This window comes from Dromiciops gliroides, chromosome 2, assembly GCF_019393635.1.
Source record: "Dromiciops gliroides isolate mDroGli1 chromosome 2, mDroGli1.pri, whole genome shotgun sequence".
Taxonomy (NCBI): Eukaryota; Metazoa; Chordata; class Mammalia; order Microbiotheria; family Microbiotheriidae; genus Dromiciops; species Dromiciops gliroides.
In genome coordinates, this window is record NC_057862.1 from 522,600,583 (window position 1) to 522,615,860 (window position 15,278).

Here is a 15,278-nt window from a genome sequence, read left to right on the forward strand (position 1 = left end):
CCATTGAATATGTATTAGTATGTATATTAAAAATGTTTGTAGAGCACTGGCCCTGGAGTCAGGAGTACCTGAGTTCAAATGCGGCCTCAGACACAACACTTACTAGCTGTGTGACCCTGAGCAAGTCACTTAACCCCCATTGCTCCGCAAAAAACAAAAAAAAAAACAACAAAAAAAGTTAGGTTGATTTTAGGCTTTAAAATTCAAAATCCAACTAGATTAACTAAGACATATATGGAAAGATCATGAAAAGCTGAGGAGTTAAAGAAATGATGGTGAGACAAATTTCTTTAATAATGAAATAATTTATTTTCTTTTTCTTATTATTTTAACAGTTGAACAATACAGAAGTTTACATATACACAGCAAGGTTCTCTAAAACATGTAGTTTCTAAAAATGCATGTGCTCACTGTAGTAAAAGCACCATTCTCTATGGTCTTGACCCAGGATTTACATTGGCGCAGTATTTACATTAGGAACTGAACATCTGGAAACAGAATTTCACACTCTCCCATCTGCTGCTCCCCCTATTTAGTATGTATTTACCCTTCAGAAGACATCCCCACCCCCAAATGGATGATTTTAAAGAGCAATATTACAAAGAGCACCAATTCTAGGAATAAGGGATAAAGGCAAGTGTGGTTCTTAGGCAAAATTTAAAAGAACTGCAAAAAAAGAAAAGAAAAGAAAAGCTGAAGAAAAATTAAGTCTGGATAAATCTATAGATTGGCCACTTTACTGACTCTGATTTTATGATTTTGCTAGAAGACAAAGATACTCGATTTTTTCAGTCATGCAACAGCTGTTTGGAAAATAATAGTCTGGATCTGGTAGTGCCAGTCAATTAATTATTTTCTCATAAGCCTATGGCACAAGAAATTCATTCATGTCATAAATATGGAGAGTAAAAAAACAAACAAAAAACCAACCATGATAAATCACACTTTTCACATCCCACTCAGGTAGTTTTAAAAAATAAAAAGAAAGAAAGAAGGAAAAGAAAAACATCTTATAGTACTGAGAACTCTAATTATGTAGAATGAGGCATCACTTTTATTTGGGGCCCGTTTGGGTTCTCTCCTCTTAGGAAGTATTTTAAATAGGAGTAGCCAGCTATCTATCCACAACTTTTTGTTTTGTTTTGTTTTGTTTTGTTTTATAATTGTTGCTGTATAGCCGTACAATGCAAATAATAGGCATTTTCTCACATGTTGACATACCTGGCTTTTCCCACTCAGACATCCAATGCCAAAGGGAGGGAGGTGACCAGGACGTCAGAGAAGCCAAGAGGAACTAAGGGAGAAGGCAACTAGAGATCATCTACAGCGTGGTTAAAAAAAAAAAAAAAGGAAAAAGAAAGAAAAAGAAGAAGCTGCCTTCCCAGTGCAGTGCAGTGGCAAAACTCGAAATTAATGCACAAGTGGGGGCATTTGCTGATGTGGAGCGAGCGGCACTCTCCTCTCAAATACACAGCGTACTCTTGGCCACATCTCATGGGGTCAGGGCAGAGGCAGTGGAATGCAAGTCAGAAGTTTCATTTCATTTCAAAACAAAAACAAAACCCCCGAGGTGGAGGATGAGGGGAAGTGCCAGGGAGACCGCCAACCAAAGTGCTAAAGTGGTTGGCCAATTGCAGAACAAGACCTTCCATAATGCCCAACACTGAAATACAGTATTGAAATCATCTCGGCCTGCTTAAGAACAGGTAGAAGAGTTCCCTGGGCTGCTCAAAGTGCTGTGCTCTTTGAATTGGTATCGAATTAGCATTAACCTTGTGACTCGGGAAATTCACATGGCGTGGCTATCAGCACCTTGAGGAATTCAAGAGCTCTGCTTACCAGAAGAAAGCCTGAAATAAATACACAAGGGGTGCTCGGCACTCAATACAAAGCCCCAAATAATAAAGACAATACTTTTGGGGATGTTAAAATAGAACAGCGCCATGCTACATGTACATACATTCACTGTAAGCATTTCATTAAGCTTATTATCTAAGTGCAAGAGTTTGGTTGGTTTGTTCCAAATAAGGACCACGAGCCTCAATTTCACCACTCGCATTGCAGTGGTGAAACCCAAGAATGCAGTGATTGGGTGCTAGTGTAAATCAACTTTCACACAAAAAATATGCACGTACCTATATGTACATACATACCTATCCATAGGTACAACTGTCAAAGTCTTAAAGGCTGGGGGTTTATGTGTTAGGCCCCTCCCCTCCCCCACCTCAACTACCCTATCTAAAAAGGTTTTCTTTTTAATAAAAACAAAAAACAAACAAACAAAACCCCTGATGCAGCTCTTTAACAATAATGCTGGTGGATCAGTGAATTGGAGAGAAAAGGCTGGCAAATCAGTGCTACTATTTCAGCAACGTGGGGGGAATTAGCTGCCTTGGCATGAGTTGGTTTACAACCTAGAGAATCACAGAGAAGAAACTCCCAGGGTTGGTCCCAATAGTTAAGGAATTGGTTACCCTGGAGCCCAGCTTGGCAAGCTAACTTTATCTGCTTAGAACTTTTGAAAGCCATGTCTAACCCTGGTGTCAGTTTGACATAAGTGCATTAATATATGTGTATAAATATATCTATATACACATATGTGTATACACACATATATTTATATACTAACTTCCACAATTATACGCAATCAAATTGAAAAGGACCAGACAAACAGTGTGAAGGTCAAATAATTCCTGTTTTATATTGGGACAACACATTTAATATTATTTCAACCAAAGAGACAAAAATGCAGTTTTAAATCAAAGGCACAACAACTAAAACACAGAAAATACTGGCGGCTCTCAGACGCCTTATTTCTAAATTAAATAAACAAGTACACAATTTTGTCCCCTCCCCCAATTCAGGCCCACAAGCTTTCCTTACCCCTTAAATCTACACTTCCTGATGCTTTAAAGCATCTACAACTTGGGGCTTAGACTTGTGAAGGTGGTTCAAATGTAACATTTCATTAACCAACAAAATTCTTGTGAGGTCTTGCAAAGGGCATCCGAGCAGGTACCTCAAAGTGCAGGCATATCTGTACCTTTTCCAAACATGTTACAGGCCGAGCTAACTCTCTGAACACTATCTTTCTGCTTGGACTCAGGAAGCAGGCTTCATAAATGCAAAAGGCATACAAGTTGTATTTCAGTGCAAATCTTCTGCTGGTAATCAGAAAAAGTTCCAGCTATTAAAAAAAAAAAATCCTTCTTTTTTACTCCACCCTCCCACCTCCCCTTTTTCCCCACAAAAAGAAAATGAAATAGCACAAAAAAGGAAGGGGAAAAACAAGGAGAGACTTTGGAGTTTAAGAAATCCACTAGCCCTAATTCCCATATTTTTGTTTAAAATTCAATAAAGAATCATTTTTAAAAAGAGCCCAAAAGTAATCTAGTTTTATTTAGGCTGCTGATCAATTTTAAAGTCTGAGCATAGGCTCTCTCTGAATTTGTACTTTAGAACATATGGAATGGTTTGAGGCAGCTAGACATATAATCAGGCTGAATACACATACACACGGTAAAGATTGCAGGCAAGCAAGAAAGCCCATGGTGGTTGTCTATCACTGATTAAGCTATGTAGCCCTTATGCTTGTGAAGTATCTACGGCATTTGGGACTGCTTTAATCACCTTGTGCCAGTTGCTGTATTTTAGTTTTATGCATCTTATGAATGGTCCAAATTCAATGAACAGATTAGCCAAAGAGGCGCAAAATATCAAGGCCTTACAATGTTCAAAAAAAAAAGCTTAAGGGGAAATGAACAGATTTTAGTGAGCAGATATCTACATACAAAGTTTCCAGAACATCTATAAAAGCATGTTGTAAGAATTTCTTCTCCATTACATTAGTTTATATAAAAATGAATAAATAGTATTTATAGATTTAATGTGTTTATGTACATATACATGTGCTCTGTTAAGCTTAAATAAAAATGCTACAAGGTGGGGGACCAAGCTGGGGAGAAACCATGGCCAAAGAGGGGGAAAAAATCAGCTTTCTAAATTAGCAACCCCAAAGCCTCCATAAACAAGTTTCTGGGAGTGTCTAAAAATAATTCAACAAGGTGAGGAACTGTAGTAACATTGTACTACCCCTTGTGTTTACTTGCAACATAGAAAGTAGCAATGTGAACTTTTCCTTTCACTAATGACAGAAGCTAGCTCAGCTAGCTCTACAGATCAATTATTGCTGAAGGTTAAATAAGAAAATAGATTGGAACTGGACCAAATGTTGCTTATTTTTTTTTTTAAAGAGGCATAATCATCGTTGTGCTAATGGGAAATGGAGATCATCTTGTTCATCTCTGAGGTAGAAAAAAAAATTATCCCAGAGACAAGTAGTATTAAACTTGGAGGAAAAAGAAACATGTCTTGGGACAGCACTATTCAACGACAATATGGTGCAATCCCCAGAACATGAGATGGGGATAGATTGTACCATTTAGTTGGTGAGAAAAACATTCAAGAAACTTGATGAGTTGCGTAACCCCAAAGACATGTTGTCCCCGGTTTAAAGCAAAAGATACTGCCCAAGGCTACACACGGGTCTGGAGAAATTCATGTGCAGTGTTTGAGGGGTAAGTTTTCAGAGGGTTAGGGATTTTTCCTAGCATTCCCAGGAAAGCCTGGGGTGAGGCACACAGTTAAGCGCTCTTAAATGCTCTTTTCAAAGCTTACTTCATAGTTCTGAGATTAGGATCTCAACTTGAAAAGTTTGGTTCCTTCAGGTTTTTTGAACAGAAGTCACAATCGGACAATTTTTGCTAGACAAGATACATAAACATAGCAAACAGAAAAATTTAAGATAGGTTGAGAAGACTAAATGATGACAATAAGGAAAAGGGGAAATTACTGATATTTGGGAGTTGGCTCTAAGTCTAAATATTCTTGGATGTTTCAAAATTTGGTTGGAATGTACAGTCTCACAGAGATGAATTTTTATGGACAGAAAGAGAAGCTAGTGGATGCAATCAGATGTGTGCTCCAGAGAGTAGCTTTGTAAACCCACGACCCTATGCACTTTTTCTTGAAAACTTAGGCAAAGCTGATTTGGGTAAAGGTGGTGGTACATTGAAATTTGCGTGCAAGGGAATTGTGGGAAGGTCCAATACACTACCTAATAAGATCCGAGAGGGAAAACCATAAGGAAGGCAGCCACTGCTGGAGCCGTCTCTTATAGACTGAGACAAGTCTTGTGATTGTCCTGTAGCTTTATTCTCTTAATGCTTGAGCTCGAATAGCCTTCGTCGCTGCAGAGGCTCTGCATGCTCCCCCTCTCATCCGAGTCACTCACGCTGCTGCTGCTCCAGTCCAGATCACCGGTGAGATAGTCTGTGCTTTCAACGTCAACGTCAATTTCTTCTACAGAGAAGAGCAAAAGGAAGAGTTGAGGGAATTCACAGTCAGAGCAGACAACACAGGCCCCAACTTCAATGAATGCAAAACCTGTTTTCCCTCCCTGAATATATCTGGGCAATTGAAGGAAAAAAGATTGTTTCCTGAAATAATCCATTTTAGCCACTGCTTAAGTTCTTCAGAAGAGGGCCAGTTCTCCATTTCAATTTAGGCTGTATCATGCTGACAACGTAACATGGCTTTTATAGAAAGAATCCTGTATTTGGAGTCAAAGGAGCTTTGTTTGAATCTCAGCTGCAACACTTTCTAGCTGTGTGAACACAGGTAGGTTACTGAATATCCTTCTGAGCCTCAGTTTTCTCATCTGTAAGTCAGGGGTAATGCCTGCATTTGTACTAGCTACCTCACGGAGTGGTTAAGCTACAAGCGTTTCAGGTAAATAGCAGTTCGCATTATTATTGATATGAATGATCGGTACTACTTTGTGGAGTATAGAGAAGGGAGGAGCAAAGGGAAGATATTTCAAAATAAAAAGCCAGTCACTGAAAAGAGGGTCTCACCTCTGTCTGAGTCAGAGCGCTCTGAGCAGACTGTCGATCCTATGCTGTCCATTCTTATTCTCTCAATGCCCAATTTCTCCAACTGCCTTTTCAGGTGCCGCTGTTCTCGCTGTAACTGGTCTATTTGGTGTACTGCTTTTCTGTCACAGTCTTCAAGCTTCTGCAGGTCAAAGGAGTTTTCAGAGGAATCCTTAGATTAGGCTCATAAACCAGTAATTAACTACCTTGAATGTGTGTCTCGTTCCTGAAACACACCCCTGTCCCCAGAAGGCTTTTTGGTGTTTTGACTTTCTTGCTTATCTCAGAAAGGAAATTCACTGGGGAGCCACTGTTATTGTCCTCCAATGCCAATGACATCAATACTCCTTTTCTTATAGGGATCCCAGCTTTAGATCATGAAGGAATCATAGACTCCTTCTAGTTCATTGTAAAAATGAGGAAACTGAGGCCCATAAAGGTCAAGTGACTTTTCTGAGGTCACATGGGTAATGAATGAGAGGAAGGATTTGAAGCCAAGAAGGTCCTGTGGTTCCACTTCCAGGGCTCTTTCCACTGTACCACCTGCCCCACTGAGGAATGTGGTCTGGTGCCCAGCATCCTAGCTTTGGGCTCAAGAATGTTCTGTGTCCAGGGGGACACACTGAACTTTCAGGCTCACAGTATTTGAAGAGCTTTGAAGAAGCAGTAGCTTAAAGGGTCTTGAGAAATATACCTCCATTTAAGTAATTTTTACTCATCCTATCTCCCTCAGTTACAGAAGTACTTTTTGTGTCATATTAAGTATCAAATTAACTTCTCTTAAAGGCCAGAATAACAGTTCTTGTAAAACCATGATTTCAATCACCTGGCACCAGAGTTCAGACATCATTTCCATTTCCAGGGAAATTAATGATATTTGGGAGTTGGCTCTAAGTCTAAATATTCTTGGATGTTTCAAAATTTGGTTGGAATGTACAGTCTCACAGAGATGAATTTTTATGGACAGAAAGAGAAGCTAGTGGATGCAACACATCCCTCCCCAAGCTTGCCATGCTCCTTTGTCATCAGAACATCCTTTAGAGCAGGAGTGTCAAACTCCAATAGAAACAGGGGCCACTAAACCATACTAAGCGAAAACCACACATGTTTATATATTTCTTTTTTAATTACTATATCAAGAAATTAAAATCAGATCAGAACCACATTTTAATGTAGATTGGGCTTCACTTGGGAGTGTAGTGAGCTACATGTTTGAAACCTCTGCTTTTAGAGCAGAAAAGCTTTTAAATGATGGTGTCTTTTCCCAGAGTTATCTTAAGAGACTTATCAACCAGAAGTCAAATTGTTATTCATCTTACTGAGGGAGTAAATAAAAAAGTACTTTAAGCAGGAATCTTAATGACTGTGATATGGAATAAAATGAATATATATATACATACATACATACATACACACACACACACACACACACACACACACACACCACTCTTCATATAAACTATTTGTTAACAAGCAGTTCAGACCTTCATAATCAAAAAAAGTTTTTAATGGATAGTTAGAAGCTAAATGTACACTTGCCTTTATGTGTAACTTTGCTTTTGTTAATAAGCTTAAAGTAGTGTGACGATTCGACTCAGGTCCAAGCGGTACGAGCCCCTTCAGCTTCTCAAGGCACAAGCGAAGGTGGGCACGTCTGCAATGTAAAGAGTCACATTTGTACTTCAGAATCCAAGATCAGACAGGACAGTCCAAGAAGAATAAACAGTAATAGGACAAGACAGATTTTAAAGATATCATTATAAGACATCTTGACAAAATCAATTTTCTGTTCCTATCATCAAATGACCAAATAAAAACCAATGAGTACCCAGATCCCTGTATATAATGTGAAACCCCTTTTATAACTCTGGTGATTTTCTGATGGTGGTAAGGTGCTACAACTTGCTTCTATGGGCCAAAGCTTCTTATACTTTTTCTACTTGTGATCCCTTTTTGTCCTAGAAATTGTTATATGACCCTTGAATATATATATACACCTTGAATAGATATACCTAATCTTTTACTGTTACCAAATTTTCCACAACCCTCATACTCAGTTACATGACCCCCTATGGGGTCTCGACCCACAGTTTAAGAAGCTAGGCTATAGGCTATACTACATCATACTTCTCTTGTTTGGAGTTATGTCTCTGGGACCATTTTTATCCCAAATACATATAACTCCATATGATTATGAGACATTCTATGGCCAAGATCCTATTCAATTTGTCTTTGACATATACTTTTTGTTTTGTTTTGTTTTGTGGGGCAATGGGGGTTAAGTGACTTGCCCAGGGTCACACAGCTAGTAAGTGTCAAGTGTCTGAGGCAGAATTTGAACTCAGGTACTTCTGAATCCAGGGCTGGTGCTTTATCCACTGGGCCACCTAGCCGCCCCGACATATACTTTTAAAAAGATACTGACAAGTTTCCTATTAGAACTAGAAAGAAGAAATACTTTATTATAATCAATCAATTAAGCAACAGGTATTTATTAGTTTCCTATTATGTGCCAGGCACTAAGTACAAATAATGAAACAATCTCTATTTGCAATAAACATTCTAATGGGGAAAACAATAAGGACAGACACAAATATATACAAAGTACTTAAATACAAGGTAATTTGAGAAGGAAGCACTAACAGCTGGAGAAATTAGGAAGGAAAAGTTTCATGCAGAGGCTGGTACTTGAGTTGCATCTTAAAGGAAGAGAGGGATTCTGAGGTAGAAATAGGTAGCAGTGTATTCCAGGAATATGAGAAAGCCAATGCAAAGGCATGGTGATGAGAGATAGAGTGCTGTGTGTGAGGTACAAAAAGAAGGTCAGTTTGGCTAATCTCAGAATGTAAGAGGGCAAGTAACTTACAGTGAGGCTGGAAAGAGGTTGGGGTCAGATTGTGCAACAATTTAAAAGCTAAACCAAGGGGTTCCTATTTTATTGTAGAGATAACAGGAAAGTACTGTTAATTGTTAATGATTAAGTAGAAGAGTCATACAGTCAGACCTGTTTTAGGAAAATTACTTTGGTAGCAGTTTGTAGGAGGGACTGAAGTTGGGGGAGACTTGAGATAGGGAGACCAATAGGCAGTTGTTGCAATGATATAGGTGAGAGGTGCTAAGGGCTTAAATTAAGGTAATAGTTGTCTGTATAAGAAGTGGTTGGACACAAGAGCTGTTGTGGAGTGTAGATATGGCAAAATTTGGCAACTGCCTGGAGATGTGGAGTGAGAGATAATGAAGAGGCCAGGATATTACTGAGGTCACAAACCTGGGAGAGTGGAAGGATTCATTAACAGAAATAGAGGAGTCTTGAAGAGGGGAAGTTAAGGGAAATATAATGGGTTGAGTTTATGATGTCTCTGGGACATACAGTTTGAAATGTCCAACAGAATTAACTGTTAATGCAAGACTGAGGCCTGAGGGATAGATTGGAGATTGGTATGTAGTTCTGGGAGTGATCTGCATAGAGAGAAAAGTTAAATTCATGGGACCTGATATTGCCAAGAGAAACTACAGAGAGAGGATACCCAGGACAAAACCTTGGGAGACATCCAGTTGAGGAAAATGAGGTTGAAAAGCCAACAAAAGAAATTGAAGAGTGGTCAAGAAAGTAGAAAGCAAACCAGGCCAGAGGAATGTACAAAAATTCAGAGAGGAGGTAGTATTCAGGAGGAGATGGTGGTCAACAGTGTCAAATGCAGAATATAGGTCGAGAAGGATTAGGAATAAGAAAATATCAACAGATTTGGCAATTGAAATCATTAGAAACTTTGGAAAGAAGAGGTTCAATTGAGTGATGAGATTGGAAGCCAGACTGCAAGGGGTTGAGAAGTGACTGAGAAGTGGAGGGTAGACAGCTTTTTCAAGTAGTCTGGGTGAGAGACAGAGGAGATCTATTGTCTGATAACTTAAGAGAATGGTAAAGTCTGGTGAAGGTTTTGTTTTTTTGGTTTTTTTGGTGGGGCAATGGGGGTTAAGTGCCTTGCTCAGGGTCACACAGCTAGTAAGTGTCAAGTGTCTGAGGCCGGATTTGAACCCAGGTACTCCTGAATCCAGGGCCGGTGCTTTATCCACTGCACCACCTAGCCGCCCCCTGGTGAAGGGTTTTAAAAACATTTGTTTTGTTTTAAGAATGGTGGAGACTAAAAATAAAAATAAAAATAAAGAATGGTGGAGACTTGGATGTGTTTGGAGGTATGTAGAAGGAGAAATAGTTGATAGAAAGGTTGAAAATTTGAGAGGGAGGATGATACACTCTACTGGAAAAGGATGGGATCAAGCAGTACATATAGAGGGGCTGGACTTGGCAAAAAGGGTTACTTTTGTGTAAGATACTGGGGGGAGAAAGAGAGAGTGGGAGCTGTTGTCAAGGGGTTTTGAGATGAAGAGAATGTGAGTAGAGGAAGCTTATATGGGAGAAGAGGCTCTCCTTGAATGGTCTCATTCAAGCTTATAAGGGGTGGAAGGTGGGAAGACAGACTTAAATAGAGGAGGTTTGGAATAGCTCCAGTGGAAAGAGAGATAGGGAATCAAGAAGGGAGAGATAAAATGGCTGTCTTGATGTAATGAGGGTCCAGTTCAGGTTGGATAACATGAATGTGTAATATACGCACTCAGCACAGTTGTAAGACTTCCTTCAGCTGTGTTCAGTGGCTCTTGAGTAGGAGTGAAAGAGGTAGATGGTGGGAGTGATGCAAGGCTGAGGTTTGTCATGAGAAAACTATTGACAGGTAAATGTCACTATACAGATAGGAGACTGCCTAATATAACTACTTTCCAAGTCACTGAGCTTAACCAAATAAAACAGAGAGGTGTGCAGAAAAAGTTGGGAGAAGATAGAAAAGATTTATTTTTTTTTAAAAGTACTAGGTAGGGGCGGCTAGGTGGCGCAGTGGATAAAGCACTGGCCCTGGATTCAGGAGTTCCTGAGTTCAAATCCGGCCTCAGACACTTGACACTTACTAGCTGTGTGACCTTGGGCAAGTCACTTAACCCCCACTGCCCCGCAAAAAAAAAAATTAATAAAAAGTACTAAGGTAAGAAGAGTTTACTGAATATGGTGTGTGGTTCACAACTATCCATTAGGTTTCTCTGAAATAACTATTACCTTGGTTTGGACTTTGTGATACCAAAATTTATGTTTTCTGTGGACATAAGGTAAAAACCTACCACAATTTACTTATTTTTTTCTTTAGGGCAGAGCTGAATTATACCTCCTCTATAAGGTCTCCTCAGACCACTCTAACATAAACTGATCCCTTCTTCCCCTGAACTCACACCTCCATTGTGTGATAATACTCATTTTGTCAAGACAGAAAAACCTAAAACATCTGTTGTATCCTTAGTTTCCCAAATCTATACTTACTCAATTGAGGGCAAGGAGAGTATCATAAATGTCTTTTTGTCACAACACTAGCAGCCATTTTGTGCAAGGTTGGTATGTAAATGTTTGTTGATTGATCTGCTGAGATGAAGCATGGTCATAAAGAATCAAAACTGTAGGATTGGGCTTCTTTTCGACAGCTCCAGCTAACAGAACTGTGGTTGGAAGTTACAAGAAGGCATTTTGGTTCAAGATAAGGAGGAATTCAAAATATGAGCTTGTCCAAAAGTGGAATAGGGCTGCTTCGTGTGATATTAAGGGTCCCTTTACTGGAATTGTGAAAGCAGAAGCTACATAACCCCTTTATCAGGATTATTTATAGGCTAGGAGAGACTTAATGACCTTCTGACTCTAGAGCATGATGCTATTCATAATCCTCTGAGTTTCAGAATTTTAGGTTCACTGCAGCATATATATGTATATACATACATACATATATATATGTATATGTGTGTGTGTGTGTGTGTGTATATATATATATATGTATATATATAGTAATTTAACTATGGGCAATGTCAAATACATTGAAGCTTGGTTTCCCCTTTTGGATTTTCTCCTCTTAACAGTCTTGTTTGGTGGTCTTCTGGTAAGAAGAGAAGGTATTATAAATGATCTACCTAAAGGAGAACAAATCTTGAGAGATAGGCCAACTGGTCAGCGTGCAAGATCCTCACATAGAAGTTCAGTTCGTTGACTTGAGGATTTTCACTTACTGTGGATCAAATAAGCATTTTACTAGACTTTCGGGGTTGACAGTATCTGAACAAAAAGGCCATCACCCATCTTTTCCTTTGATGCTGTGATGTTATTATATTAGTTATTATATTAGTCTTTCCTTGGTATATTTAGTTATCTGAATATTTAAATTATTTTGAGGGTAGTAGGCAGATAAAGGATAAAAACGGGAAAACATTTTTCTGTTTTTAACCATTTCTAGAACTCTAAGGATCATAAGCCAACCAAGACAGCTATTATTATTCAATATAGGTTTGGTAAAAATATCTTAACCTTGTCAAAGAACAAAACAAGATTAATTCTCTCTTCTCTGTCTCTGTCTTTCTCTTTCTAGTAGTTCAAGCCAAGGGTACAAATGGTAATTTTCCCCAAACTAGCTTTGCATTTATGAAAATGTGACTATAGTCCCTGGGGGGGGGGGGTTGTAAGAGTTTAAGCTCCATGATATTTTATAGACATCTGTAGCAAAGCTTCTTTACCTGCTGACTATTTAGAAAGGTCAGTTTAATTAGTCTAAATATACCTTTGGCCTGTAATAGTCTTCATGGACCAATCTACCTTTGACCTGAACTGTAATTAGCAATTAGAAGAAACAAACATAGCCCACATAATGGCCAATTTTTAATTTTTTTTTTGTCCAGCCCTTTATTTAACATTATGGAGAACTCCCAATGTGGAAACTCTCTCAAATGATGACTAGTTTAGATCACTAGATCAAGGATCTAGAGTTAAAAAGGGACCTCAAGGGGCAGCTAGGTAGCATAATGGATAGAACACCGGTTCTGGATTCAGGAGGACCAGAGTTCAAATCCGGCCTCAGACACTTGCCACTTACTAGCTGTGTGACCCTGGGTAAGTCACTGAACCCTAATTGCCTCACAAAAGAAGGGGAACCTCAGAAGAGTCTATCTAGTTTAGCCTCTTCATGTTTCAGATGATGATGAAACTGAGGCCAGGGGAGGCATTAAATGACTTTTTCAAGGTCATAAAAGCACTAAGACCAGAGGCAGGATTTGAATCTAAATTTCCTCTGATTTCAAGGACAGTGTTTTCACTAAATTGTTCTGACTTCCTTAATACTAAAGCTTTCATTTTGGCTGGTGTGTGTGTGTGTGTGTGTGTGTGTGTGTGTGTGTGTGTGTGTGTTTATGTTTTGTGGGAAGCATGGAGGCAACACTAGAGGAGTGTCAAAATTTTGAGTTGGTTTCCCTATTCACATTTTCTCCATCTGTGTGACAGGTAAACACTAGAGTATGGGGAGGGTATTGAGTAGGGAATTCTTTCAAACTTGTTTCTGTTTGCAGAAGGGTGATTACTGCTAGGGAAATGAAGATAATTAAAGTAATTTAGTATTTCTTTTTAAGTCAGTTGGGAACTGAACTGCATTTTACTAGGCAGATGAGAATTGCAGGCCGTTATTCTATAAGGGAGACTGAAGTCTTCTGGAATGAAAAGATTTAAGGGAATGTCTGACCCATTTCCAGGGAAGCACAAATCTTGTTTACGCAAAGGGAACTTTGTTTTAATCTTAAAAAATTCACCCAAAATTAATATGTGTAAGGGGAAAGATTCCTTAATGGTCACTGATATGAAAAAAGAACAATTAGAAGGGAAATTAAACTACAAAGAGTGAAGGCTCAAGTATACTCTAACTTCCTCTCGTGTTGTAGGGAGCAAGATTTGAAACATGAGTGCAGAAACATCCATGGGAATGCTCTGTTGGACACAGTTCTGGTGGATGTTAGAGGTGGAAGGCAAGTTAGGGATCATCTAGTCTATCCTTCCACTCCACACATAAATTTTCTCTACAAGATCTTCAACAAGTCTTTTGGTTTCTGCTTTAATATTTCCAGAAATGAGACACTCACCTCATGAAACCATCCTATTTCATTTCTGGATACCTCAACTTGTTAGCAAGTACTTCTAATTCATATTAAGCCAAAATTTGCCTCCCTGTAGCTTCCCCTCATTGCTCCTAGTTCTTTCCTCTGGAGCCACAAAAGCAAGTATTATCCCTCTTCACATAGCAACCATTAAAATATCTGACATTAGTCATCATGTCCCTGGGAAATCTCTTTTCCAGGAATACCATCCTCAGTTCTTTCAACTATCCCTCATGTGGCACAATCTCTAGTTTCTCAGTTTTGAATCATAGTATCACAAATAAAGAGACAGAAGGGGTTTTAGATATAGTCTAGTCCAACCTCTTTAGGGATGAGGAAACTAAGGCCCAGAGAGATTAAGTGACTTGGCCAAGGTCACACGAGCACTAAATTACAAAGCCAGGATTGGAACCTGCAGCCCCCGACTCCAAATCCACTGTTTATCCCACCACACCATCCCACTCTCTTCATCCTAATTACCCAATACTATTTATGATCAATTCTTGAATGTGCCCTTTGTGATTTGGTATCTAATTCTAATTAGATACAATATTCTAGATAAAATTTAACTAGTACAGCAAGTGCACTGTGACACTAGACTTCTCTTATCTGGACACTAGACTTCTCTTAATGCAGCCTTAGATCACATTCTTCATTATGGTAAGTTTGAACACACTGTTGGTTCATGTTGAGATTTCAGTCAACTAAAACCCATGGACCTACTGACACCAAGTCAAAGAACAGAATTTCCATTGATATCCCTCAATTTTCAAACCTGACGTAGAACACTCTTTATATTTCTCTTATGTATCCATATTACATTTTGCATTATAGTTGCTACTTATGTATCCCATCTCTCCATTAGACTGTTAGCTCCATGGGGGCAGAGACCATGATTTTCTCATCTTTGTAGCTCCCCTGGCACCTATCACAGTGTTCTGCACACAGAAGGGGTTTAATAAAATGTCTGTTAAACTGAATTGTTAACGTTAGCTTATTAACCTTGAACAATTCAGGATACATTTGCAGGCAAAAATATGAAAGAAATTAAATGCAAGTCTATTCTAGGAAAGAAAATGCAGACAGAATCAAAGATCAATTTAACTTAACAAACATTTGTTATTAAATGCTTATTATGTAGAATGTCTCCCATAATGAAGTGAAGGTGACTATGGGTTCTGGAACGCTGAGCCAGTAAAATGTAAGTTTTAGTTAGGTCCAATCAGGCTAAAAAACCTTCAAGGCTTAGTGGCAGATGGTTTGTTTCTTGTTTAAGGATCAGCGTATCTAAGGTAATGACTTCTTCTGCCATAGTAACTCTAAAGGAGTAAAAGGAAGTGAAAA

At 38.8% G+C, this 15,278-nt stretch overlaps 1 protein-coding gene across 2 annotated transcripts in view; it reads right to left on the reverse strand.

Annotated features, from left to right (window-relative positions):
• Positions 1 to 322: 322 nt before the first annotated feature.
• MXD1 (MAX dimerization protein 1) overlaps positions 323 to 15,278 on the reverse strand; it is a 30,406-nt gene continuing 15,450 nt past the window's right edge. For both annotated transcript variants that reach the window (XM_043987425.1, XM_043987426.1), the window contains exons 4-6: positions 7,473 to 7,587; positions 5,916 to 6,075; positions 323 to 5,361 (exon numbers count right to left, since the gene is read on the reverse strand). In XM_043987425.1, coding sequence (XP_043843360.1) covers positions 5,174 to 5,361; positions 5,916 to 6,075; positions 7,473 to 7,587 — 463 coding nt within the window. In that variant the 3' untranslated portion in view covers positions 323 to 5,173. The remainder of the gene's footprint in view (positions 5,362 to 5,915; positions 6,076 to 7,472; positions 7,588 to 15,278) is intronic.